The sequence below is a fragment of the Schistocerca cancellata genome, chromosome 7, assembly GCF_023864275.1.
Source record: "Schistocerca cancellata isolate TAMUIC-IGC-003103 chromosome 7, iqSchCanc2.1, whole genome shotgun sequence".
Lineage (NCBI taxonomy): Eukaryota > Metazoa > Arthropoda > Insecta > Orthoptera > Acrididae > Schistocerca > Schistocerca cancellata.
This window is the reverse complement of record NC_064632.1, coordinates 186355073-186382542: the sequence shown is the minus strand read 5'-3', so window position 1 is coordinate 186382542 and position 27470 is coordinate 186355073. Positions and strand designations below refer to the sequence as shown.

Sequence of the window (27470 nt, the reverse complement as noted above, 5' to 3'; positions counted from 1 at the left end):
CCTCTTCAGGAACCACATGTTTGTCTGGCCTCTCAACAGATACCCCTCCGTTGTGGTTGCACCTACGGTACGGCCATCTGTATCGCTGAGGCACGCAAGCCTCCCCACCAACGGCAAGGTCCATGGTTCATGGGGGGCTCGTCACCTTATCAACTCATATTATGAACAATTTTTTTGCAGAAGCTCCAGACTGTGGCCATGTTTTTTTATTTGGAGAAGGCGTACGACACATGCTTGAAGATGGGTATCCTCTATATTATGTATGAGTGGGGGTTCTGGGGTCACCTGCCCATTTCTACTATGGAATTTTTAAAAGACCATGTTTTTAAGAAACGTATGGGCTCGGCTCTGTTGAACACTTTTATTCAAGAGAATGGGGTGCGTCAGGGTTCAGTGCTCAGTGTCGTCTTATTTGTCATAGCCATAACCCTATTATTGATTGTCTCATGCCAGTTATCTCTGGAACTCTTTTCATTGATGACTTTTCGATCTATTACTCCTCTTAAGAACCTGGCTACTTGAGCAATGTCTTCAGCGATGTCTTGATCATTTTTACTCATGGAGCATCAACAGTGTCTTCCACTTTTCTACTGGCAAGACTGTCTGCTTGAACTTGCGGCAGTGTGAGTCCCCCCCCCCCCCCCCCCCCTTTCCATCCCTAATTCTCAGCCCGTTCCTTCTTCTGTTCATTGATGTAACAAAATTCTTAGGACTCGTGCTTGATAGGAAACTCTGTTGGTCTTCCCACATCTCTTACCTGGCAGCTCGTTGTACTTGCTCCCTCAGTGTCCTATGTGTTGTATGGAATACCTCGTGGGAGTGGATCGGACCATCCTCCTCTGTTTATACTGGTCCCTTGTTCGTTTGGAACTGGGTTATGGATGTATCATACAGTCATCCACATGACCATCTATCTTAAGTCATCTTAACACTATCCATTATTGCATGATACGTTTAGCCAGTGGTACCTCCTATACTAGTTCTGTTGAGAGTCTTTATGCTGAGGCTGCTGATCTACTGTTGTCCTACCAGCAGGATGTTATCCTCAGTTGTTATGCCTGGCCACTCATCCTATGCTCCCTTTTTTTTTGACGTTCCCCATGACCACCAGTATGTGTTGCGCCCGTCTTCTCTGTTGCCTCCTGGACTTTGCTTTCGTATGCTGCTTCAACAGTCTTGCTTTGCACTCCCTGCCACTTTTCTCTGGCTTTGTACCAAGGTATGTGTTGATTTCGGACTGCATTTGCTTGGGGGCACTACTATTGGCCCGTTGTGTCACAGCGAGTTTCTTGCACTTTGCACGCAGCTTGGGGACAGTTCCTTAGTCTATACCAATGGCTCCAAGACTGACCACGGTGTCAGGTGTGCCTTTGTACTTCTCGATGATCATTTTCAATATCGGCTTCTAGACCAGTGCTCAATTTTTACTGCAGAGTTCTACATCCTGTATCAGGCCACCCTGTATATCTGGCAACACAGGCTTCCAAATTGTGTCTTCTATAGAGATTCTGTCAGTGCCCTTTAGAGCCTTCACATGCTGTACTCAGTCCATCCTTCTTTAGTGCAACGGATCTCAGATATCCTACCCTTGCTTATTGTGGGGGGAGGCAATGTGGTGTTTCAGTGGGCTCCTGGGCACATCGATGTGCCAGGGAACGGAGGCTGCTGATGATGCTGCAAAGGCTGCAGCTCTCCTCCCTCAGCCTGCCAGTCATTCTGTTCCCTCGAATGTCTGTTGGCATGCACAATGGTCTTCTCTCCAGGGGAACAAACTCAGGGACATAAACCTCTCCCAATAGCATGGTCAACTTCCTCTTGACCCTCGTGTCACGAGAAGGTTACTTTAGCCCAGCTGTGTATAGAACACTGTCATTTTAGTCATCGCCATTTACTAAGAGGTGAACCTACCCATTCTGTGCCTACTGCTCTCAACCCTTGGTGATGTGCCACTTTCTGATCTGGTGCCCATTTTTTAACAGTTTACATTTACATCTATGTTTGCAAGGATTTGAACTTGGGTCTCCTGCTCACTAGACAGATGCACAAACCACGACATGCCCTGTCACAGTGGCTTTGCAGAACTGCTCAGAATACCTCCCTCCTCGATCCAAATTCCCTTTCGTTCATTAGTCCACATGGTATTCCCCCAACTGGAACAACATTGCAGAATTTCTCCAAAAGTATTGGAATAGCACCTCAGCATCGAACAAAGCAGAGACTCCTACCTGAAACCCAGGGATAGGTGCTTTAATCAGATGAAATTATGTGGTTCCAAGGTCTCAAACTTCTATGATGTATATATGCAGACCAAAGTGGTGAATGAAAATTTGTACCAATGCCTTGTTCCTGGCCTTGGTACAAATTTTCATTTGTCGCTTCAATCTGCATGTATACACCACAGATGTTTGGGACTTGAAAAGGTCTCTGGAACAATTTCATTTGATTAAGGATACAGGGTATTTTTCTGGTTCAATATTATGTAAAAATCAACACCCATTTCTTTCAGGCACTGTTTACAATATATATGTTTTACAGATTTTTTGTTGATATCAGTTAATGCAGCACACTTTATAAACAAATTAGAAGTATTTTGACTATTTTTGAACCTGCTTATGGTTACTGAAAAAAATTACAAAGAAATGCTTCCTCAAATTGAGGTACCATTTAATCCAATGTTATACATTTGGAGGAGGCCACATGTTTACCAGATATGCATGACATAATGGCTGAGGAACTAGACTTATTTAATTCTACCTATTATGTATATTGAAAGGATAAAAAATATCACATCTTACATTTTAATTTTTATAATTTTTTTCCTGATAAAAATGTTATTTTTTCTATAATTTTGTTGATTCTGCAGTAAAGCTTAGGTCTACTGTATAAGTATGGACTATTGCAAGTTACAGAAAAAAAAATTAGAGCACTGCTTTATTAACTTTAGGGAATATTTGTAACTGAATTCTGAAAAATACAAGTTGCGGGAAATTGCAAATGAAGATATGAGTCCAATTAAACTGTGCCTCAGAACATTCCTGAAGCATAGTTTCATCCTGCAGAATTTCTTCATCTTCAGGCTTCCTCTTGGCATTCCTTTTAGCACTTATCGCTTCTTTGGTAACTTGAAGAGTGAATCATTCATCTTCATGCACCCATTATCTGTCACGCGCAAGCAATTGATTTTCCATATTAAAGCCACATTTTATGCCTAAATTGCTCAGGACTTCCAACCTTCCTATCACTCCATCAGTGAAACATATCACTGCATCTAGTACACCAACTTTTAATGTATTTAGTCTTACAAAAACATTCTTGAGTAATCTTTCCCATATGCAATGGTTGAAACTTTCATTTATATTCTAAGTGCCCCATGAAGACATTTACTAAGCAAAACAGAGTCACTGAAGTCTCTAACAATTGGTTTTATTTCATTCATAAAGGCTCAGGAGGAGAATGCTTATGATGGTATATTTGACTACTTTCCTTTGCTTTTGGGTAACCACACCAAGAATCTGCTCCTTTAGGGCAAAGTCCATGAACAGGATGGTCATCTGTGGATAACTTATGAAGGTAGGTGGCCCATAAAGCTTTCCTCATTGCTGTAACATCATTCAGAGGTACATTTCATCTAATGGCCAGTTCATAATAACTCTGAAGGAGGTCTGTTTCAGTTTCAGTCAATCTGCCTCGGCCAGACAGAGATTTTCGAACAGATAGCAACTTTCCTTTCATTTCTCTTTATAGCTTCCTCAATCTAGCACCCATCCTCTTTTGCACATGTCCACACTACTCCAGTTTTGTTACCAAGGTATCACCATAAACATTGAACTCATTAATTTAGAGTCCTCATCGCATAGGTACTTCATATATCTAACGTTATAAACGGTCACCGACCTCTTAAATATTTTTAGAGCTCCATCACACTCCATACCTCCACTGTAACCATCATAATTCTTAGAACGCTGATGTTCAATATGTCCTTCAGTGTTACCATAGCAGATGTGGCAGTACTTAGATAAGCACTCAACATCAACAACTTTTCCATTCTCCAGAGAAGTAGCACTTACAACACCATTCAAGGAACAATGTCCTCGATGTTGCCATGTACTATCAAGTACAACAGCAATGTCCCTGGTTTCACTAATATTTACAGTTTCTTCTACTGCATGTTTCATAGATGCTTTAGACATAACTGTTAAGGCACCTGAAAGTATTTTTATGTACTTGCTGAACCTACTGGGAGGAGGAGGAAGGTCCATAAAACCACAAAACGTTTGAGCAGCCCTTTTTCCTTTTCCTATTGCACGCACTAACTTCAGATTCATGCATTATTTCCAGGCAGCCTACACCATCACATTGTTTACATTTCATCACTTCCTCTATTAAAGAAGATAAGATGCCCACTTCAACAACAACAAATCCACTACAAACAGCGTCAATGTTAGCACACAAATTTGAATCACCAGGAGGCGTGCCATGTGGGAGTTTCTTCCCTGAAGAACTGTTACATAGGTTACTTTCAACAGGGTGGCTAGCTTTGTTTGTGAACTGGTTACCACGGAATTTCATTTCATTGAATTTATTGATGCGTGGCATAATTCATATTTATTGGACACTAAAGGATATGTACTTCCAGAAATATATGTAGCACTTGGGCAACAAACATTCAGTAACATGTGAACAAACTGCTTCAGCAGAACAAAAGTAAATACCGGCAAAGATAATCATTCACAGACATTAGAAACCTACACTGTCACCAACATACACAATGTATCATATGTATAATGACTGGAAGCAGAAAGTTCACAGCTCTTTTCAAAATAATACTGGTTTCTGTATTTCTGTAACAGAAATAAAGAGGGCGTGGTGGCATATGTGACCGTAACTTTAAAATTTGGTAAATATAGGTCATTTTTCATTTGAAACCTTATAATGTATGTATCAATGTAATCAGGAAAGACTACAGAATTTAATAAAGTCATAAAAAATTTGATTTTCCACCATTTATAAGTACCCAGTATCCTTAAAGCACCTGTGTTTGGGTTTCTGGCAGAATCCCATGTTTCTTTTGATCCTGAGGTGCTATTACATTGAAGTTGGAGAGTCTCTGCAATGTTGTTTGAGTTAGGGGGAATGTCAAGTGGATTGAAGTGTGAATGGGTATTTGGATTGAGGAGGGAGGCATGCTATGGTAGTCCATGCAGTTGTGCAAAGCTACTGTGCCCTGGTGCAACATGGTTAGCATATCTGCTTAGTGAGCAGGAGACCCGCGCTCAAATCCCGACCTTAGTAAAATTTTTATGTCGCTTCAATCTGGCGTATACACGTCATCTCATTAACTTACATACTGATCAAATGAAACCATCATGCAAAAAATCTTGGCTAGTGGAAGCCAAAAACCAAAAATTTAAAGAACATTCAGTATGTAAACGAAACAACACTTGGTTACGATATTATTAAAATGACCAAGTAAAATATCCATCCCACGTAGCATCTCCCAAACTACTACTCCAACATAAACACTCTCTCCCCCTCCCCACCCACACAAAAAACCACCTCCTTCCAACCAATATCCATTTTGCTACACTAAACACCTTAAAAACTAGAATTAAGTTAAACATTAGAAAGCACCCTTTCAAAATAAATGATAAGGAATACGAAATATTTAAAAACTTAAAAATTCCCCTTCCCAAGTAATCAGTAATGAAATGATCACAGACTCCATGGTAATGGGTGCAAAACCGCACAGCTGAGTGAAAGAAAAAGTAATAACTCAAATAAAAGGTTTTGAAGATTGTTCTTAGATTTTTTAAACCAGATTACCCTCTGAATCGATTGTCATAAATCTTCCTCCCAACAACATTACATAAACCATTGGTTGTACCCTTATTGACATTGAATATGTTCTGCCAATGTGTCGTACTCAAGCAGGAAGTTATGATGTTTGACGTGTCGCACATCTCTTTCATCAACATATTGGTTTCAGAATTTACATCTGGGTACATCACACAGCTGGCACACACAGCATCCTTATGCAAATAACAACATCCCGAATAACTTTTCTGGCATTGAAATTTACTCTAAAAGAGCAACACATTTGCTTCAAAAATCCTTATCTTGCGTGGCGACCAAAACGAAAAAACATGTCTATAATATCAATGAGTTACTGTTGGAATTAGCCAACCCCAAAACTAGCCTGGGTGTAACACTTTGTAGGGATATAAAATTGAATGAGCTCATAGGCTCAGTCATGGGTAAAGTAGGTGACAGACTGGTTTATTGCTAGAATACTGGGGAAGTGCAATCAGTCTACAAAGGAGATTATTTACAAATCACTTGTGCGACCCATCCCAGTATACTGCTCAAATGTGTGGGACCCATACCAAATAGGACTACTAATACTAGATATTGAACATATACAGAGAAGGGGAACACTAATGGTTACATGTTTGTTTGACCCTTGGGAGAGTGTCACAGAGATGCCGAAGAAAGCAAACTGGCAAGACTCTTGAAGATAGACGTAAACTATCTTGAGAAAGCCTACTTACAAAATTTCAAGACCATGATTTAAATAATGACTCTAGGAATATACAACAACCCCCTACTTATTTGCTCACATGGTGATCGCGAGGACAAGATTAGTTAATTACACCTCACACAGAGGCACTTAAACAATCATGAACCTCATATGTGAGTGTAGCAGGAACAAATGCTAATAACTGCTACAATGGACATATCCTCTGCTGTGCACTTCACAAAGGTTTGCTGAGTGTAGATGTAGATGTTGACTTTAGCGTACATGGCCCATATACGATTTCACATGCCACAGCATCTTTCCATCACAAATCAAAGCCAAAACTTAGTGCTGAATTGTTTGGTTGGCCTGGCAATAATAAATTAACAAATTTGTGAAAACTACAAAAACAGTATATACTCACAAACACAAGTGACCAAATAATGTTATACTAATACACAAAATAAGGGAAAGGTCCAGAATTTCCATTTCCATTATATAATATTCTACTTATATGTATAAAACAGCTTATTTTTCACACACAGTTCCTGGAACCATATAGTTTCCCTTTAAAGAATGGGAGCCTCTGAAGAAACATCCCCAGAATGCAACAAAATCCAAATTCAAATGCTGAAACACCTTAGCGATCACAGTAGAGAAGAAACACTTATGATTTTTGATTGTACCTGGTGGGATGTAAAATTTCCCACCTCATTTTGCTAGAGTTTTGTCATCCCTGTGCTCATATAAGGAAAGGATCACATAACTTGAAAAACAACAGACAAATCGTCTTAATGAATGGTGTATGTAAATTATTTGAAAGAACGGTCAACTAATGGCTTTTGATAGCTAGAAACATGGAACATCTCTCCCATTGTCAAAACAGCTTTTGATATTACTGACATCCAATACATCTAGAATCCAAATATCAGATGCCTTTATGCTCTGTGCACACTTGATTGCTGTGTTCTTAAATCTACAAAGGACTTATGACACCACCTGGTGTAATGTATCCCACCTGCGCTACTTGAGTAGGGTTTCTGTGGTAGCCTATATTGGACTTCCATCTCTCTCTACTTAACTGCATACAGATTGTCTTCTCTTAGTTTTCCCCATGGTGTGAAACATAGTCTGCGACATGTGTGAGTCTGTTATGTCGCTCTAAGGAAGACACAAGAGCCCACTATTCTTTGACACCTGTTTTTCTGCGCTCAGTTCTCCATGAATACCCAAATGATAGAGCCATCTACGGATTCGGAGTTAATGACTGTGTACACTGTACCTTTGCGTATGTGGGTGATTTCATCTCAGATCGTACAGGTCAGGAGTGAATGTGTCACATCGCTATTTCAAAATTTGCTGAAAAAATTTTTGGAAGTTCCACATGATACCTCTCCAAAACTACAATATTTTGATTTTCTTAAAATTTGTTAAAATGCTACAGACCTTTCTGAATGAGAGTATTTGTGAGAACATTGTATCGAAAGGGCAAATCGAAAAATTGTAGTAAAGAAACCAAAAGTTATAGAGATCTGGATTTATTTTCAATAAATACTTTTTCCGAATACTATGAGACATAATTAATACATGCACTCTTCTGAACTTTTTTCATTTATTTTTTTTATTTTTATTTTATTTTTTAAATTAACTACAAAAATTTGTAACTTTCTGTGGATTTCAAATTTATGTTTTGAAAATATGAATAGTCACAAATTTTGAAGTGGAAGGACTGCTAACTGTCAGCTATGACATTAATGCATGAAATTCTTAAACTGTCAAAATATTTGTACATGAAGATGAAAGAATCTGAAATTTTATGGTTATTTAGAAATTATTTTCTCCAAAACTCCCATCCTAAATGCTCTAAAAATTTCATGGCACGTGAGTTGCTCATTGTACTTAGTGAATGTACAATCTGAGTGGGCAATACTTGTCTGTACAAAAGATGAAAATAAATATTGAAAGTGATCACTGATTCTAAATAAATGTCATACAAAACTGGTATTTCAAAATCAAAGTACGTACGGTACTTTACACCATTGTTTTCTGAAGCATTTTATAACAAAAATGAGATATAGAGTATTTGTGCCCATTTTCCTTTTTACAATATTATTCACAAATTATTATTGTCTTCTGTCATGATTTTACTTCTTCATGACTTTCCATGAATTAAAATAGCCTACAATGTAACAATCAATACTGCTCTGTTGAAAAGAGTTCATTTTTTTTTTTTCGTCTGCTTCTCATTGAACTTGTATAGCCAAGCAGTACTTGGGAAATGGAAACTGCACTCTGACCTTTTGATGATGGCCATTTGAAAGCATTAGCAGGGCCATGAGGTGTCATAAAGGAGATGGTTATATCTTGCAGCTTGTGAGAGACACTTATTATCTGTTCCATCAACCACTGATTGTCTCATATACAAGAAAAGAAGTGGCTCACTACAAAGTCTTTTAATGTATACTGTGATCACTGCATTTTGTGGAGAACCATTCTTGCAATGTATGTGCCACTCTTTGATGCAACCCAGTAGTGACTTGATTGAATTCTTACTGCAAGCTTCATAGCAGACCATTCTTCTGTGTCTTTTAAATGGAATTCCCTTAATGTACTTTAATTTTGGATTAAGAGTTTCATGTTTGTTACTAATGTTGATATGGTGTGTACAAATCCAGTAGCATTTCTTATAGCATCAACAGCTTCATGCTGGAGATTAAATCTTGTTGCAGGACATTTACAGAGACCTCCTACCCATCATGTGCACTTTTTCCATGACCTGTTGCTGAAAATATCAAATGTTTTTCTTAATTCCTTGACCAAGCTCATAAACCTGAAAGTAATTTTTAAAATGAGATGCTGCACCATCAGTCACATATATATGTTTAGGAAATTCATAGCCTCTAGATTTTATGTCATCAATCATCAAGCCGACAGTGTAGCATGCATGTGCACTGTAATGAATGAGATCATCACTGACATAGCAAACCAGTGTGAAGTTCCAAGGAAGTGAGTAACACATGTGAATGTAGATACTCGTGATCTGTGCCAGTGATAACTTTGAATTTCATTCTGCAAAGCAACAGACCAGTTCTCAGCTAAGTTGAATTGAAGAACTAATGTGTCAGTATTCTGGGATGTGGCTGATTTTACTTCTGCTATGGTCTTTCTCTGAATCCTTTGGATATGATAGTGAGCTATTCCATCATTACAAACTTCTCTGGCTCTACTGTCTTCTTCACCAATTTTCCTCCCTCCCACAATGTATAGGTTATGTCATTTTTAGTATCCTGAAGGTGTAATGCTTCAACAGTCATCACTTCAGCATCAGGACATATTGCACACTCCTGCAACCAACATTTATCTTGCGGCTCTTGATATATACACAAAAGCATCAGATCCACCTCTGTGTACTTCTTTCCTGTGACACTGCTTATGGCGAAACAAATAAGTTTCAAATTAGTGCAGTAAATACATGTGCATACTTCTTTCACTGGCTGGTATTTTACCTATTTTGGTCACAAGGAGAAGAATTCTGTGAGACCAATTTTTAAATTCAGGTTCTACTTTTGCAATGGGAGATATGATTCTCTTGTTGATCTTGTCATGTATCTTTTTAACTTTTTCACCATTTTCACTAACAGAGGTAACTTCAGCCTGGTTAGGAATTTGCCTGCTGCTATCTTTGTCATCACTTAGGTAAAATTCCAGAGCAACACTAAGCGTATCAACTTGCAATGAACGCCCACAGTAATAATCTGGGCATGCCCAAATACCTTTCTCATTTTTTATTTTATGAGCTTTTGAAATCAAATAATGTGAGGAAGTGGGTATGTATTGTGTTTGCTGCCTAGAGTAGCTACCTGGTATCAGCATCAGTAACTGTACCTTCTCAGTATAGGTGGCTGCTGAGATAGCAGTATTTAGGTTTTGAAACCACACATCACATTTTGTGCACATATCACTATCTTCAGGCTCTGCACCAAGTGCATCTACACTATACACTTCAAAAAGTTTTGAAGATGTTGCTTGTGTAAAACTTCTTTCAATTTCTTCCACTTTTCTTTTTACATACTGTTTTCTTCTAGAGCTTCTTACCTTTCCAGGACATTTAAGGGGGATATAGCAGTTTGGACAAGAAGAGAATTGAAGCTTTCGAAATGTGGTACTGCAGAAGAATGCTGAAGATTAGATGGGTAGATCACATAACTAATGAGGAGATATTGAATAGGATTGGGGAGAAGAGAAGTTTGTGGCACAACTTGACTAGAAAAAGGGATCGGTTGGTAGGACATGTTCTGAGGCATCAAGGGATCACCAATTTAGTATTGGAGGGCAGTGTGGAGGGTAAAACTTGTAGAGGGAGACCAAGAGATGAATACACTAAGCAGATTCAGAAGGATGTAGGTTGCAGTAGTTACTGGGAGATGAAGAAGCTTGCGCAGGATAGAGTAGCATGGAGAGCTGCATCAAACCAGTCTCAGGACTGAAGACCACAACAAGAACAACAACAACCAACATTCAACACATTTACAACTTCACACCTAGGAATATAAACATCTGCACTGTTTTCTTCAGTTTCACATTCAGGTGAGGTGATTGATCATGTGGATTGTCACGAAATTTCTTCTTGTAGTATGCGTACCAATTCCTGCGCAATGGATATGATGCTAATACCATTACTTGAGGATCGAGATATTTCTGCAATACCCCTGACAGATTTCCAACAAATTTCCTTAAACACCACCTTCTTGTGTCTTTTTTTCATAGTCCACACACCAAACTCTTTCATTACTGTGTTTTCTCACTGACATTGTATTCAACAAAAACTTCAAACCACACACAAAACTTGATGCAGAATGGTTTATGTGCAAGTTCTCACTTGATTCTTATAAACAGAAGAGCACTGGAAACAGTGTTGCCAACATGCATATTATACACTAGAAATTCAGTTATATGAAATATGCACAATGTTGAAAAATATTTTAACACTTTACACAGAAAAATATTGCCCACTGTGTTTGCACTGACTACTAACGTATTAACCAAACAATATTTGTGTGATTCTCAAAAGTTTTTTGATGGGGGTTTTCAAGTAAATAACTTGTAAAAAATATAAAAAAAAATGCAATTTTTTTTACATTTTTAGTAATAAATATTTACGTAATACAGATAGCTGTAGCAGAGAAGATACTGTTTATAATTACATCAGTAGTATCTGGTAATATGACGGAAAAGATAGTGTTCTGTAACCTTACAAATTGGAAAAAAAAAAATTAAGTGGAAAAATTAACTTAAATTTCATATTTTTGTCTAAATTTGTAAGTTAAAGGAAGTCCATAAGTGTGCGGATGTCAGCCAAATTTCAACACACTGAGAGGAAGCTTTAATGCAAAGCATCTGCCAGGTCTCCAGTACTTTTGGTTTATTAGCTATATTTTGTTTGTTCTTTACCTGTTTCAAGAGCTATTTACAAAATACACATTTTTCAAAGGGCTGTACCATTTACAAAAATTAATATAAAATGAAAATATTTTATTTCTTAAAACTTTTGATATAGAGGTCTAATATATATTTTTGCCAGAGAAATTCATGTCCATGAGTTGACATGACCTATATGATTGAAGATGGAATCACCCAGGTATTGTGGGTCATGAACAGCGCATTCCAAATGTATGGAGTGTATTCACTACACTTCATTTCATGCCAATAATAGGTAAATGCTTCCTGGTGCGCAATGACTCCATTTTCTGCCTACAAGTGGTAGATCAGTGTTGCCCCTAGTAGAAAATTTTGATCTCTGATCTCTTCGCTCTTGCAACTAAAATAATGCCACAGCTTTTGGTGAACTGCAATGGCACCATGAACGACCATTGACTTGGATCACCACAAGTTCTATATAGTTGCATCAGCTGAGATGATTCAGGCGGGTTTTAATGTTGTAGTGCAATTTAAGGCATTATAATTGGGATAGACATTAAATACAAGGAAAAGGAAAGCCAAATTTGGATCTGAAAGTAGATTTAATGCAAGAATAAAATGGGGGCAACAAACAAATCTGTAAAATGAATAACTCTCAAAGAGATAAATGCTGTCTGCTGTGGAAAACCAACTGACATATGACTTTTAAACATCATTTGCAGATGCACCACAATTCCTTGATTTTAGATTTTTATTTTATTCGCTAATGTAGGCATTTCAAAACTTATAATTTTTGCTTTTACAACTATCGCTTCACACTCAGTGGCTATTTCCCACAGGCAGTCCACTAGTTCCAGCAGTGTTCGGTCTCTCCAATCGTAATATATATACCAGAAGCTTGTTTGGTTCCATAAGCAAGGTTGCTATTCATATATTTTGAAAAACTGCAAAACTATAACTAATGACCAATTGTTTTTATATTTCTTCAGTAAGAAAATGAAAATGTACTGAAATCAAACATACCACAGCAGAAATTATTTCACAAAAATTGGGGCAGAACGCCGGTGTTTTGAAATACAGTCACAATGAAGCAGTCAAATGTTACTATTTAGTGGTAGGGGAAAGCTAGTGGCTCCACTGTGTAGAACCAACTTTAACTTTTAGTGATATAGCAGAAAGTGGCACCACTGCAGTGACACAACCAAAAACTAGTATTTCACATATGCGACTGTAGTGCCATTGTAGCATGCTGCAAGCAGTCACATCACTTTAATTTCATGAGTGTACATGACTGGCTTCTGTTGTGCCATAACCACCACCATATTCATCTAGACACTGAGCAACAATGCTGTACCAGGAAATGAACTCTAAAAAATTGGCTAAGGAAATACTTGGAGTATTGGACACCGACCTTTGATCACTGCTGGAGTATCAAATTTGGAAAGCTTGGGAGTATGTAATGACAGGCTACCACAACACTCAGTACGCTGAGGGTGATTAAACGTAGCACAAAGTATGGGCGACTTTAAGTCACCATTCAATGAGAGTGGTCCTCTCATTGTTCTGAACTTGGACGTTTCCCTACATCCTGATGCTCAGATGCTATGAGGTAGATGCTGACCAAGTAATAATTTCTCAAGAGAAAGCAGATATTGCAGCAATGTCCAATGCCATATACAATTCCGTATTGGTTTCAGGGTTGGACATGGAGGCAGCACATGTCAGTGCAGCACTGATCATGAGGGACCTCTAGTTAATTTTCAGTCACATCAAGTATTGATAAATGTAATATACATTTGTAATTTTTTAACCTGGCAAATCATTTAGTTACTATTGTTGTGGTCTTCAGTCCGATGAATGATTTGATGCAGCTCTCACTACTGTATCTGTGCAAGTTTCTTCATCTATTGCAACCTACTTCAATTTGAACCCACTTTCTGTATTCATCTCTTGGTCTCCCTATATGATTCTTATCCCACACACTCACCTCCAGTAGTAAATTGATGATTTACTAATGTGTCAGGATGTGCCCCATCAACCGATCTCTTCTTTTAGTCAAGTTATGCCACAAACTACTTTTCTCTCTAGTTCTATTCACTCTTTCTTATTCATTATGCAACCTACCCATCTAGTCTTCAGGAGTATTCTGTTCAACCACATTTCAAAAACTTCTATTCTCTTCTTTTCTGAACTGCTTATCATCCATGTTTCCTTCCTGTACAAAGCTATGTTGCAGACAGATACCATATGAAAAGACTTCTTATCACCTAAATTGACATTCAGTGTTAATAAATTTCTGTTCTTCAGAAACGTTATTCTTGCCATTGCCAATCAACATTTATATCCACCCTATGTCAGCCATCATTAGTCCTTGTACTGCCCAAACAGTAAAACTTGACCGCTACTTTCAGTGCCTCATTTTCTAATCTAATTCCCTAAGTATCGATTGCTTTAATTCAACTCTATTAACAGAATTACAGTGTTGTCAGCAAACCTCAAAGTTTTTATTGCTGCTATCTGAACATTAATTCTTTCTCCATTTTGATTTTTTGTTTCCTTTACTATTTGCACATTATGCTGATTGGATAATATTGAGGATAGTCTGCTACCCTGACTCAACTCCTCCTCAACCAGTGGGCCCCTTTCATACCGTTCGACTCGTATAACTGCCATGTGGTTTCTGTACAAGTTGTACATAAGCTATTTCTGTGTGTATTTTTACCCCTGCTACCTTCAGAATCCCGAAAGAATGTATTCCAGCTATAAATGTAGGATTGCCTTAAGATAAGTTGGAGGATAAGTATTGCGTCGCATGCTTTTACATTTCTCCAGCATCCAGACTGATCTTCCCTGAGGTTAGCTTCTACTAGTTTTTTCCATTCGTCTGTAAAAAATTTGTGTCAGCATTTTGCAACCATGGCCTGTTGTAAACATAGTTGGGTAATGCATCTAAATCTACATCTACTCTGCAAATCACACTTAAGTGCCTGGAAGAGGGTTCATCAAACCACCTTCACAATAATTATCTGTTATTCCAATCTTGAACAGCACGCAGAAAAACTGAACACCTATATCATTCAGTGTGAACTCTGACATCCCTTACTTTATGGCAATGATCGTTTCTCACTCCATAAGTTGGCGTCAATAAAATATTTTTGCGTTCGGAGGAGAAAGTTGGTGATTGAATTTTCATGAGAAAATTCTGCAGTGATGAAAAATGCCTTTGTTATTAACGGTGTTCACCCCAAATCCTGGATCATGTCAGTGACACTCTCTCCCCTATTTCACGATAATAAAAAACATGCTGCTCGTCTTTGAACTTTCTCAATGTACTCCGTTAACCTTAACTGGTAAGGATCCTAGACTGCACAGCAGTACACCGAAAGAGGATGGACAAGCATACTGTAGGTGGTCTCTTTAATAGATCTGTTACATTTTTAAGTCTTCTGCCAATAAATAAGTCTTTGGTTTGCTTTTCCCACAACGTTTTCTGTGTGTTCTTTCCAATTTAAATTTTTCATGATAGTAATTCCTAGGCTTTCAACTGAATTTGTGGCTTTTATATTTGACTGATTTATCATGGAATCAAAGTTCAGTAGAATCCTTTTAGCAGTCATGTGAATGACCTCACACTTTTCATTATTTAGTGTCAATTGCCAATTTTTCACCATTCAGATATCTTTCCTAAATCATTTTGCAATTTGTTTTGATCATCTGATGAGTTTACTAGATGACAGGCAAAAGCGTCATCTGCAAACAACCTAAGATGGCTGCCCGGATTGTCTCCTAAATCATTTATATAGATAAGGAACAGCAGAAGGCCTATAAGACTACATTGGGGAATGCCAGAAATCACTTATGTTTTACTCGCTGACTTTCTGTCAATTACTACAAACGGACCTCTCTGAAAGGAAATCATGAATCCAGTCACATAACTGAGACAATATACCGTAAGTTCGCTTGTGTGGTACAGATCAAAATCCTTTTGGAAATCTAGAAATACGGAATCAATTTGAAATTAATTGTCAATAGTACTCATTCATGTATGCAAAGAGCTAGTTGCGCTTCACAAAAACAGTGTTTGCAAATATTCACACCTGCAGCACCTGCTATCTTTGGAATTGGAATATGTTTCGTCTGTCTTGTACATTTTGCACATGGGTGGATACTTTTGTCATGACTGGCTCTCCCAGAGATATCTTTAGTGCTGAGGGGGTGTCATCTACTCCAGGAGCTTTGTTTAAACTTAGCCTTTTGGAAATCTAGAAATATGGAATCAATTTAAAATCCCTCATCAATAGCACTCAACAGTTTTTATGTATAAAGAGCTAGTAGTGTTTCACAAGAACAATGTTTTCAAATGTTCACACCTGTTAACACCTGCTTTCTTTGGAATTGGAATTATTACTTTCTTCTTGAAGTCTGAAAATGGTTCACCTGTCTCGTACATTTTGCACACAGGTGGAATACTTTTGTCGTGAGTGGCTCTCCCAGAGACATCTGTAGTGCTAAGGGGGCGTCATTTACTCCAGGACCCTAGTTTTGACTTAGGTGTTTCAGTGCTCTGTCAAATTCTTCTCACAGCATCATATCTCCCACATCAACTTCATCTCCTTCCACTTCACTTTCTGCAATAATACCTTCACTTGTATAGCCACTTTATATATTCCTTCTACCTTTCAGCTTTCATTCCCTTGCTTATTACTTGTCTTCCATCTGAGATCTTGATATTCACATAGCTGCTTCTCTTTTCATCAAAGGCCTGTCAGCTTGCCATTCCTGCTAAGCAATTTTGCATTTTCTGTCAATTTCAGATTTTAGATGTCTGTATTCCTGTTTGTATGTTTTACTTGCTGCATTTTTATGTTTTCTCCTTTCATCAATTAAATTCAATGTATCATGTGATATCCAAGGATTTCTATCTATTTGGTCCTCTGCTGCCTTCGCTTGTTTCATCTCTCAAAGCTATTCATTTGTCTTCTATTGTATTCTTTCCCCTTTTTTTCAGTCAATCATTGCCCAATACGCACCTTGAAATTCTCAACAAACTCTGGTTCTCTTGACTTATGCAGGACCCACCCCCTTAATTTCCTACCTTTTTGCAATGTCTTCAGTCTTAATATACAGTTCATAATGAATAAATTATGGTCAGAGTCCACATCTCCCCCCTGGATGTGTCTTATAGTTTAAAATCTGGTTCCAGAAACTCTGTACAACCATTATATAATCAAACTAAAACCTTCCAACGTCTCTAGATCTCTTCCAAGTATACAACCTTATTTCATGATTCTTAAACCAAATGTTAATGATGATTAAATTATGCTCTGTGCAAAACAACCAGTTGACTTCCTTACTTTCACCCAGTCAATTTTTTCCTACTAGTTTTCCTTCTCTTCCATTTACTACTCTTGAATTCCATTCCCCCACCACAATTACATTTTCCGGTATGTTACCTATTTGAATAATTTTTTTTTTTTATACCATCATACATTCTTATCATCTCTTCTTCCTCTGTGGAGCTAGTTGGCACACACATTCCTACTTTTGTGGTGGGTGTTGGCTTTGTGCCTGTCCTGGCTATCATAATGCATTCACTATGCTGATCACAGTAGCTTACCCTCATTTTTATTTTCTTATTCATTATCAGACCTACACCTGCATTACCCATATTTTGTAATTATAACTGTGTATTCGCCTGACCAGAAGCCCTGTTCATCATTCCACTGATCTTCACTAATTCCCACTATAACTCCAACCTATTGATTTCCCTTTTTAAATTTTATAACCTGCTACCAATTATGCGATCTAAGAATCCGTGCTATGACTCATTGAATGCAAGTTTTGTTTTCCTTAATGATGAAATTCTCCCATGTAGTTCCTGCCCAAAGATTTGAATGGGGAAATATTTTATGCCTGGAATATTTTACCCAAGAGGATGCCATCAGTATTTAACCATACAGTAGAGCTACACGTCCTCTGGAAAAATAACAGCTGTTCCCTCATTCTTTTAGTCATTCGCAGTACCATATTGTCTGATGTTACAAGCCCAGATCAGTTAATTATCCTGACTGTTGCCTCTTGCCTCTGCAAGTATTGAAAAGACTGATGTCCACTTCAGAAACGATATGTTTGTCTGACTCTCCGCTGGTACCCCCCCCCCCCCCCCCCCCCGGTTGTGTTTCACCTACTGTATGGCTACATGTGTCATTGAGGCATGCAAGCCACTCTACCTTGGCAGCGACCATGGTTTGTGAGGAAGTCTTAACATTTCTCACCAAATTTTAAACAGAATAAATGTTGCCACTATTTAGCTCTGTTATAGCATATCATGCATTGCTATCAGTGTAGGTTGGTTGTAGAGGGTGTGCTGTGAAAACTGGTAGGGTACTATCCCTGGGATCACTTCTGCTGGGGTTGTTTCCATGCTGATGTTTCACCCTGTTTGCCCTTTTTCCCCTTTTTTAGTCTTCTTAAACTGCTATCATTTCTGGTTGCTATGTTTTTCATCTTCAGACTTCATTAAGTAAATAATGATCCACCAGATTTAGACATCATAGCAAGGTCTTCATCCCTGGAATAGACTATTACCTGTAGAAAATTTTGCAGAAAACATGGAGGTCTGCATTACTTTCATAAAACTTTAAGCGTGAACCTCGTAAATGTGTGAGAGAAAAGCTGATGAAGTAGACGATTGAAAAAGAAGACAGAATTTATAATCATTATGAGAAATGGAAGACATTAAGAGGTATGCATGGTAAAGAGGAGAAAGTAGGACCAAAATGTAGTTAAAGAATACCAGAATGATACTTATCAATTTTATTTTGTTTTTAGAAATATTTAAAGGTAGTGGCAATCATGCTCTTTCATAATTCTACAACACTCTGTGATTTTCTGTAGCTTGAATAAAGCAGGTGCTCATGGTAACCACAGCTAATTTAGGTAGTTGAGGTGCCTCATACCAATTTTTAATTTTAATATATCCTGATGTTTAGTTTTGATATAAGAAAATTATTAACACAGTATTTTCTTTTTAGGAAATAGGTGATGCTGAACCCCTTTTTGTCACATCAGCAAACAATGAACGATACAAATGCTTGTTGCCGTCATCTCAGGAGGAAGAAAAGGTAACAAAATATGTGCACTATATAAATACACACTTTACTTGACTGTTGTATCAGTGCAAAACAGTTGCTTTTAACGTTGCTGAAAATTGTTTTAAGTTGTTGTGGTCCCCAAAAATGAAAGTGTAAAACACCAATAAAGGGAAAAACAATATCTGTAACGATGAAAATAAAATTTATAATTAATTAAACTGGGTACCTGAAATGTCAGAACGAATGAAAAACCACATGAATAGACAATTATGGAAATAATAACTAATAAGTAAAATATAGGCTATAATATTGTATGATTAGTTATTGACAGTACATTAAGCGTATTTGGTGATAGACTGCTATTCACCCACATGTAAGATTCTGAGCAGGAGATGGCACAAAGGAAAGGGTGCTCTACTGCTGAGATTGTGGTAACAGTTCTCCTTTATAGTTTATAATCCACTCTCCCTCCTTTTCCCCCAGATGCGCATGGACTTATCTTATGGAAATACAGGCTTCCTGGCACAAGTAGTGGTATTGGCTAGGATGGTTGGTGGTGACTGTGACAGGGCATGGAGATGGAAGAGTGAACTGAGACCATCAAAATAGCATTGGAATTAATACAAAAATGATTCAAATACATGCTCGTAAACTAGTGCTACCTTGGAACTTAACAAATTTTAAGGGTGGAGTTGGTTGGTGCTATAGGTTTACGAAGCGTCATGGTCTTAGCATGCAAGCCAAAACCAAAATATCTCGGGAAAATGCCACAACAGTATGAAGAGCATATATTATCTTTCCATCATTTTATTGTTCAACATCGAAAGAAAAGCAGTGTGGAACTAATCCAAATAGCGGATATGGACAAAACTTCTCTGACATTTGATGTGCCGAGTAACTGTTGCCATGAAAGGTGCTAAAACTGTAACTATAAAAACAATTGGACATGAAAAAATCCACTACAGTGTTGTTTTCAATGTGGCTGGTGGTACTAAACTTAATTTGGTGATCATTTTCAAGCACAAAACAATGCCAAAATTTTCTGGAATACCACCAGGTGTTATTGTTTACTTACATGACAAGGGTTGGATGGACAAGGTTGGTGGTATAAAATTATGGATTAACAGAGTACTTTATTGAAGAAGAGTTCTCTTCTTGTGCTAGATCAGTTTAGTAGTCATTTGAAAAAGTTTGTGAAAGAGAAATTGAGACAGGGAAATACAGAGCTTTCCCCCTGCAGGTCTGGGGGATAGAATAGGCCCAAGGTATCCCTACCTGTCGTAAGAGGTGACTAAAAGGAGTCTCACAGTTTCTATAAGTTCAAGTTCCATTTTATGGTTTGATCTGCCACTTTATAAATTCTACAGAAGTGCGGGGCATATGAGGAAGGACGCCTTACATGGTGCATGAGTTATCCATAGTGTCCTTAGATTCGGTCTCCTGAACCTCTTGTCATGGTTTTGCATCTCCACCTGCATTTCAACTAATAGGACAAGGACACTTTCCAGGGTATGTCATCTTCTTCCTTTGTCTCCTGTCCTCTTTCGCCCCCATGACAGTATTGGAGTTTTCTGCGCCCAATATCCAGTGTGGTAGCCAGTCCGTTGTGGTGGGGCTGTCATGTACCCATTTGGTGGTGGCCCCCTGACAACACAGGGATCTCATTCCTGATTCCTGAGCTGTAAACTCCCCATGTATGTTAAGGAGTAGATGCCTGTCTTCCTGAGGCATCAGGACTCCCAGCAATGGCCATCATGCCAGGTGGCCTGTGCTGTGGCTGATTGGCACCTGTGAGGAGAGCCCCAGATCGGAGTGGGTGGCATCAGGGCGGATGACCTGCAATGAAGCGGACTAAGTCATCTCTTGGTGGTGACCATATGGCACCTGCAGTCTCTAAGAAGGGGAAGATTGAGTACAATGCTGACAGATATGACCCTAAATCATTTCCCTCCCTTGCTACACCATGGGAGGAACATAGGGCTACAGAAAGAAGAGAGCCTTATTCGCCTTGGTATTTAGTCTGTAACAGAATGGACAGGGACTCCTTTCTACCTATGAAGCCTCAATTTTTGGTGAACATCTTGAGGATAAGTTTGGGGAATTGACAGCGTTGTCCAAGATGAGAAGCGGTGCAGTCTTCATTCAGGCAGCATCCCCAGCTCAATCCTGGGCATTACTTGCTTGTGACCAGCTGGATGATATTCCTGTTTCCATCACTCACCATAAAAGCCTCAACATGGTCCAGGGGATTATTTTCCATCACGACCTTCTCTTGCAGTCTGACAATGAGCTCCATGCCAATCTAGAATGGCGGGGGTGTTCATTTCATCCGGTGCATTTACAGGGAACCCAAAGACAACAGAGTTGCTACCGGTGCCTTCATATTGACCTTTGAGCATGATTCATTGCCTGAAAAGGTCAGGGTGATGGTTTACCACTGTGACGTTAAACCATACATGCCTCTCCCTATGTGGTGATTAAGTGCTGGAAATTTGGGCACATGTCTTCCCGCTGCACTTGCAACACCACATGTCGAGACTGCGGATGTCTACTGCATTCAGATACTCTCTGTGCACCTCTTCTCACTTTTTGTATCAGCTGCGGAGAGCAGCACTCTCCCTGCTCGCCAGACTGCACAGCACTCCAAAAGGATCATAAAATCATTGAGTACAAGACCCTGGACCAGTTGACTTACCAAGAGGCTAACCGTAAATTTGAACGATTACACTCTGTTCGGTTGATGTCCACATACGCTGCAGCTACATTACCGTCGACATCACAAGTACCAGTTGTACCACACTCTGTGCCATGAACAGTGGGCCTCTGGGCCTCCAGAATACATCTGCCTCCTTGGTTGTAGGGGGAAAATCTCCTTCTGTAGCTCCCAAAGTACCTACTTTGGGAGCAAGGCCCCCCAAACACAGGGGACATCAGTCCTCTCCCCCTAGTCGTATAAGCAACAGCCCCCGCCGGCTCCTCTTGTGTGGAAGGGGTCCCTTGGGACCCTCTCTCCAAAGGGCTCCACCAATGTCACAGCATACACTCGCCAGTGGCTAAAGGAGCCAAAAGCTGCTGAAGGAAGAGCTTCACAGTCTTCCTCCTTGCCTGAAGCTACTTCAAAGAAGTCCTCCCTGCAAGTTCCTAAAGAGAATTGAGAGGGTGAGAGGGTAAGCAAACAAAGAAGTCTGCTAAGATAAGGAACCCTCCGGTGGCCCCAAAACTCCACACCAATTCTGCACCTGCGGATGAGGTGGAGATCTCAGCATCCCCTGAGGACCTGGGTCTCACTGATGCCTCATCCACAACAGGAATGGATACAAATACTCAATTGGTGGCAGCTGGTGACCCTGAGGAGTAACCTGCCTCCTTGCATGCTCCGTGCCTTCTCAGCCTCACAATAACGTCATCCTCCAGTGGAATTGCTGCGGTTCTTTTCCACCACCTGGCTGAGCTATGGATTTACACCTGCTTTCTGCATTGCCCTCCAGGAAACCTGGTTCTCGGCAATGTGGATCCCTACCCTTCACGGCTATAGGGGATATTACAAGAACAGTATCGACTATAATAGTGTGTCTCGTGGAGTTGGTGCCTATTTCCTGAACTCGGTATGCAGTGAACCTGTGCCCCTTCAAATCCCTCTTGAAGCTGTGACTGTCAGGATATGGGCAACACAGGAAATAACTATCTGGAATGAATGTATTCCTCCAGATGGTGCAGTACCCCTGAATGCATGGGCTGCACTGATTCATAAACTCCCTGAGCCTTTCCTACTTTTGGGAGAGTTGAACGCCCATAACTCCTTGTGGGGTGGCACTGTGCTTACTGGCTGAGGTAGAGACGTCAAAACTTTACTGTCTCAACTCGACCTCAAGGCACTTACTCGGCCATTGAGTTATCCCTCTGCAGCCCATGACCTCTCCCAAGTGTCCACTGGACAGCTCACTTACCCATCTTCCTGTCACTCCCCCAGCACCATTCCCCCAGACGTCTACCAAGATGGGAAAACAAGGCAGACTGGGAAGCTTTCACCTCTGCTGTCACCCTTGAATCTCCCCCACATGGTACCATTGGTGTGGTAGTTGAGCAGGTCACTAGAATGATCATTTCTGTGGCGGAAAACGCAATCACTTGTTCTTTAGGGAGCCCCCGGCGAAAATCTGTACCTTGGCAGATGCCAGAAATTGCTGAGGTCATTAAAGAGTGTCAGTAAGCTCTGCAGCAACATAACTGGCACCCTTCCCTGGAGCACGTGATAGCTTTTAAATGGCTCCGTGCTTGCGTTCACCAGCTTATAAAAAGATGGAAACAGGTGTGTTGGGAGAGGTACGTCTCGACCATTGGGTGCCATACGTCACCTTCCCAAGTCTGGACGAAGATCAGATGTGTTTGTGGGTACCAGACCCCGACAAGTGTTACTGGCATTTACATCAATGGCATGTTATCTACTGACGCAAACACAATTGCCGAGCACTTTGCTCTTGCCTCCGCATCGAAGAATTATCCTCCAGCATTTCACACCCTCAAACGACCAATGGAAAGGAAAGCCCTCTCGTTCACTGAACATCACAGTGAACCCTATAATGCTCCATTTACAGAGTGGAAGCTCCTCAGCGACCTTGCACATTGCCCCGACACAGCTCCTGGGCCAGATCAGATCCACAGTCAGAGGATCAAACATCTCTCGTTGGACTACAAGCGACATCTCCTTGTCATCTTCAACTGGATCTGGTGCAATGGCTTCTTTCCATCGCAATGACAGGAGAGCACCATCATTCCAGTGCTCAAACCCAGTAAAAACCTGTTTGATGTGGGTAGCTATCGGCCCATCAGCCTCACCAATGTTCATTGTTAGCTTTTAGAACGTATGGTAAGTCGGCGGTTGTGTTGGGTCCTGGAGTCATGTGGCCTACTGGCTCCATGCCAGGGTGGTTTCTGCCAGGGTCGCTCTATCATTGATAATCTAGTTTCCCTCAAGTCTGCCATGCGAACAGCCTTTTCCAGACACCAACACCTGGTTGCCGTCTTTTTTGATTCACAAAAAGCTTAAGACACGACCTCACGACATCATATCCTTGGCACATTATATGAGTGGGGTCTCCAGGGCCCGCTCCCTATTTTTATCCAAAATTTCCTATCACTCCGTACTTTCTGTGTCCGAGTTGGTACCTCCCATAGTTTCCCCCATATCCAGGAGAATGGGGTGCCGCAGGGCTCTGTATTGAGTGTATCTCTATTTTTAGTGGCCATTAACAGTCTAGAAGCAGCTGTAGGGCCGTCGGTCTCACCATCTCTGTATACAGACGACTTTTGCATTTCGTACTGCATCTCCAGTACTGGTGTTGCCAAGTGGCACCTACAGGCAGCCATCCACAAGGCGCAGTCATGGGCTCTAGCCCACAGCTTCCAGTTTTCAACTGTGAAGTCGTGTGTCATGCTCTTCTGTCTGCATCATACCAATCAGCCAGAACCAAAATTTTATCTTAATGATGATCCACTCACTGTAGTGGAGACGTATCGATTCTTAGGACTAGTTTTTGCCACCCAATTGACATGTCTTCCTCAGCTGAAGTGGAAGTGTTGGCAGCACCTCAATGCCCTCCACTGCCTGAGCAACACCAACTGGGGTGCAGATCGCTCTATGCTGCTGCAGCTCTACAGAGCCCTTGTTCAATACTGCCTTGACTATGAGAGTCTGGTTTATGGTTTGGCAGTGCCCTCAGCATTGCGTTTACTCGACCCAGAGCACCACTGTGGTGTTAGACTGGCAACAGGAGCTTTTAGGACGAGTGTGGTGACCAGCATCCTGGTGGAGGCTGGAGTCCCTCCATTGAAGGTCAGGTGTGCACAACTGCTCGCCACTTACGTTGCACACTTTCATAGATCTCCTGAGCATCTGAATTGCCGTCTCCTTTTCCCATCCACAGTGGTTCATCTCCCGCGTTGGAGGCCCAGGTCAGGGCTTAAGATTGTGGTTCGTATCTGATCTCTTCTGCCTGAATTGGAGTTCTTGCCTTTACCACCTAAAATTGAGGTCCATTCAAGTACATCTCTACATCTACATCTACATCTGCATACATACTCCACAATCCACCATACAGTGCGTGGCGGAGGGTACCTCGTACCGCAACTAGCATCTTCTCTCCCTGTTCCACTCCCAAACAGAACGAGGGAAAAATGACTGCCTATATGCCTCTGTATGAGCCCTCCATGGTGTACGCCTAGGCTGAAGTTTCGCTTGGACCTTTCACATGGTCCTAAGGACTCATTTAACCCCACAGCTCTCTGCTGTCACTTCCTCTTGATTCTTGACATGTACCGGGACCATGAAGTGGTTTACACTGTGAGGCATTTCATATAGCAATCACTGGTCTGTGCAGGTCAAGAGCCAAGGCCTGCAAGAGGGTGTTACTGCTGAAATAAAGTGGGACCAAGTGAAGTGACACAGTGTTGTACACATCGGATTTATATTTGGATGAACAGGAAAGTTACTGCAGTTATTTGCCATCAGTTCACTACTCCCCATTATGGAAGCTAATATTGGCCTGCTGTTCATGGCATCAATGGGCTATTAAACACTAAACTTTCTTTTTAATTAAATTGGCTAATTTTTACTTTTATTAATTGTCTGGTAGGTAATAGCATCTGAATATGAAGTTGTATAGAATATAGACAGAGAAACAGACAAATAGTTGGGTTCCCTTGAAACTATTGTCTGCAAGAGCCACTAGAAAAATACAAACCAAGTACTTATTTAAGGCTTACATATTTATTAAAAAAAGACAGTCTGTCATAGCCTGGAAATTAATATCAGCTTTGAGAATGTGGAGTTTATAGCCTATGTAAAATAAAGGAAAGGTAACCAATCACCTATAGCCGATTGATGTGTGGTGCATAGGAACACACAACAGAAAACAGTATTTATATTAGCTTTCAACACACAGTCAGGCATACAACCATGCAGAAACCCAAACGCAAACACCTGTGGCCATGGCGATACTGACTGTGGTTTATCAGTAGCAGTTTCCTGGGCAGATGGAAGTGGGGTGGAGATAGGGAAGGGCATATGAGGTAAAGAGGGGATAGTGGGTTAGCGTGGAAGTGGGTCTTTCCACCAATGACTCAGCAGCTGCACAGCAAGTCAAAAGAAGTTCCAAGGATAGAGCATATAAGAGGTAGGGAGAGGGGAGGAGAAGCGGGAAGTGACAAACAAGGAGGGGAGGGGGGGAGAGAGAGAGAGAGAGAGGAGGGGGGGGGGGGCACACATCAGGGTTGGGGGTAGTGGAGGAAGAAGGCTGCACGTGATGTCGATGGGGAAGGAGTGGTGTGGACAGAGAAAAGAAACCCATGGCTTTTTTTAATAGGGGTCTGTAATTAATCATAAAATTGGAACCCTTATAGGACCACTTTGTAGTCTGTCTATCTGATTGTTAAGCCCCTTTTTATCAGAAATGGGTAGATGTATCAAGCCGAAATTTATGTCATGTACTAAGGTCTATGGTCCCTTAGCGGAGTGGAAATTTTAAGCGTGTAAGTCAATAAAATCAAAAGAGATGGCCATTTATGTCATAAACTTATGTTTCAATACTCCCAAACTCATTCATCAGAACCTATAGGCTACTTCCCATTGACCTACAATCATGAAATTTGATGAGAAGCAAAGATTCGCAGTACAAGCAAAGGAAAAAATTCTAAACATAGTTAATTTGTAATTACATCACATTAAAAAAAATATCTTTTTGTCATTTGTTGCCTGTCTGTCTGTCGAGACTCCTTTTTCTCAGGAAGTGGTAGAGGTATCAAGTTGAACTTTATATCAACTACTAAGGTCTACAGTCGCTTTGTAGAGAATATAATTTAAGCTTCTTAGTTAATGGAATCAAAAGATACAGCTGTATATGTTACATATTTTGATACGAACTCACTCCATCAAAGCCTACATATCACCTATGTAATAATGTAGGTGCATGACGGACCTGGTGGTCTAGTAGGAAAGCACATGCGTGTAAACTGAGAGGTCACGCAATTGAGTCTCGGCCAGACCACAGATTTTTCAGTCTTTGTATTAACTTAGCCTTCACTTCTCAATGATGAGAATGATTTGAGGAGTCACCACAAACAACACATGGTTCAGCTTCCACTTTAAATAGTGGGTCCCCTTTCCCCAGTTGGATAATGGAGGTAAATTAGGAACACGAAAGTTGTTGTTGGTGTCCAATAGAATGACTTCCATCACACCATTGAGCCACACAAAATTATTATTATTGTTATTGTTATCTACATATCAAGTTTGCATGGAGCCCTCGGAGTGTGTTTTTTTTTTTTCCTTGAGCTCGAAGTTTGAGCCCTTTTTTATATATATTTTCTATAAGAAAACCTCTGTTTAAAATTTCATTCAGACCGAAAATGGTCAGGTTTGACACACTGGTCAGCTTGATGTGGAGTGT

At 40.1% G+C, this 27470-nt stretch overlaps 1 protein-coding gene across 2 annotated transcripts in view; it reads left to right on the top strand.

Moving 5' to 3' along the window:
* Window positions 1–27470, top strand: part of LOC126092295 (endoplasmic reticulum lectin 1) — a 117089-nt gene that overhangs the window by 13198 nt on the left and 76421 nt on the right. For both annotated transcript variants that reach the window (XM_049907815.1, XM_049907814.1), the window contains exon 2: window positions 18967–19056. In XM_049907815.1, coding sequence (XP_049763772.1) covers window positions 18967–19056 — 90 coding nt within the window. The remainder of the gene's footprint in view (window positions 1–18966; window positions 19057–27470) is intronic.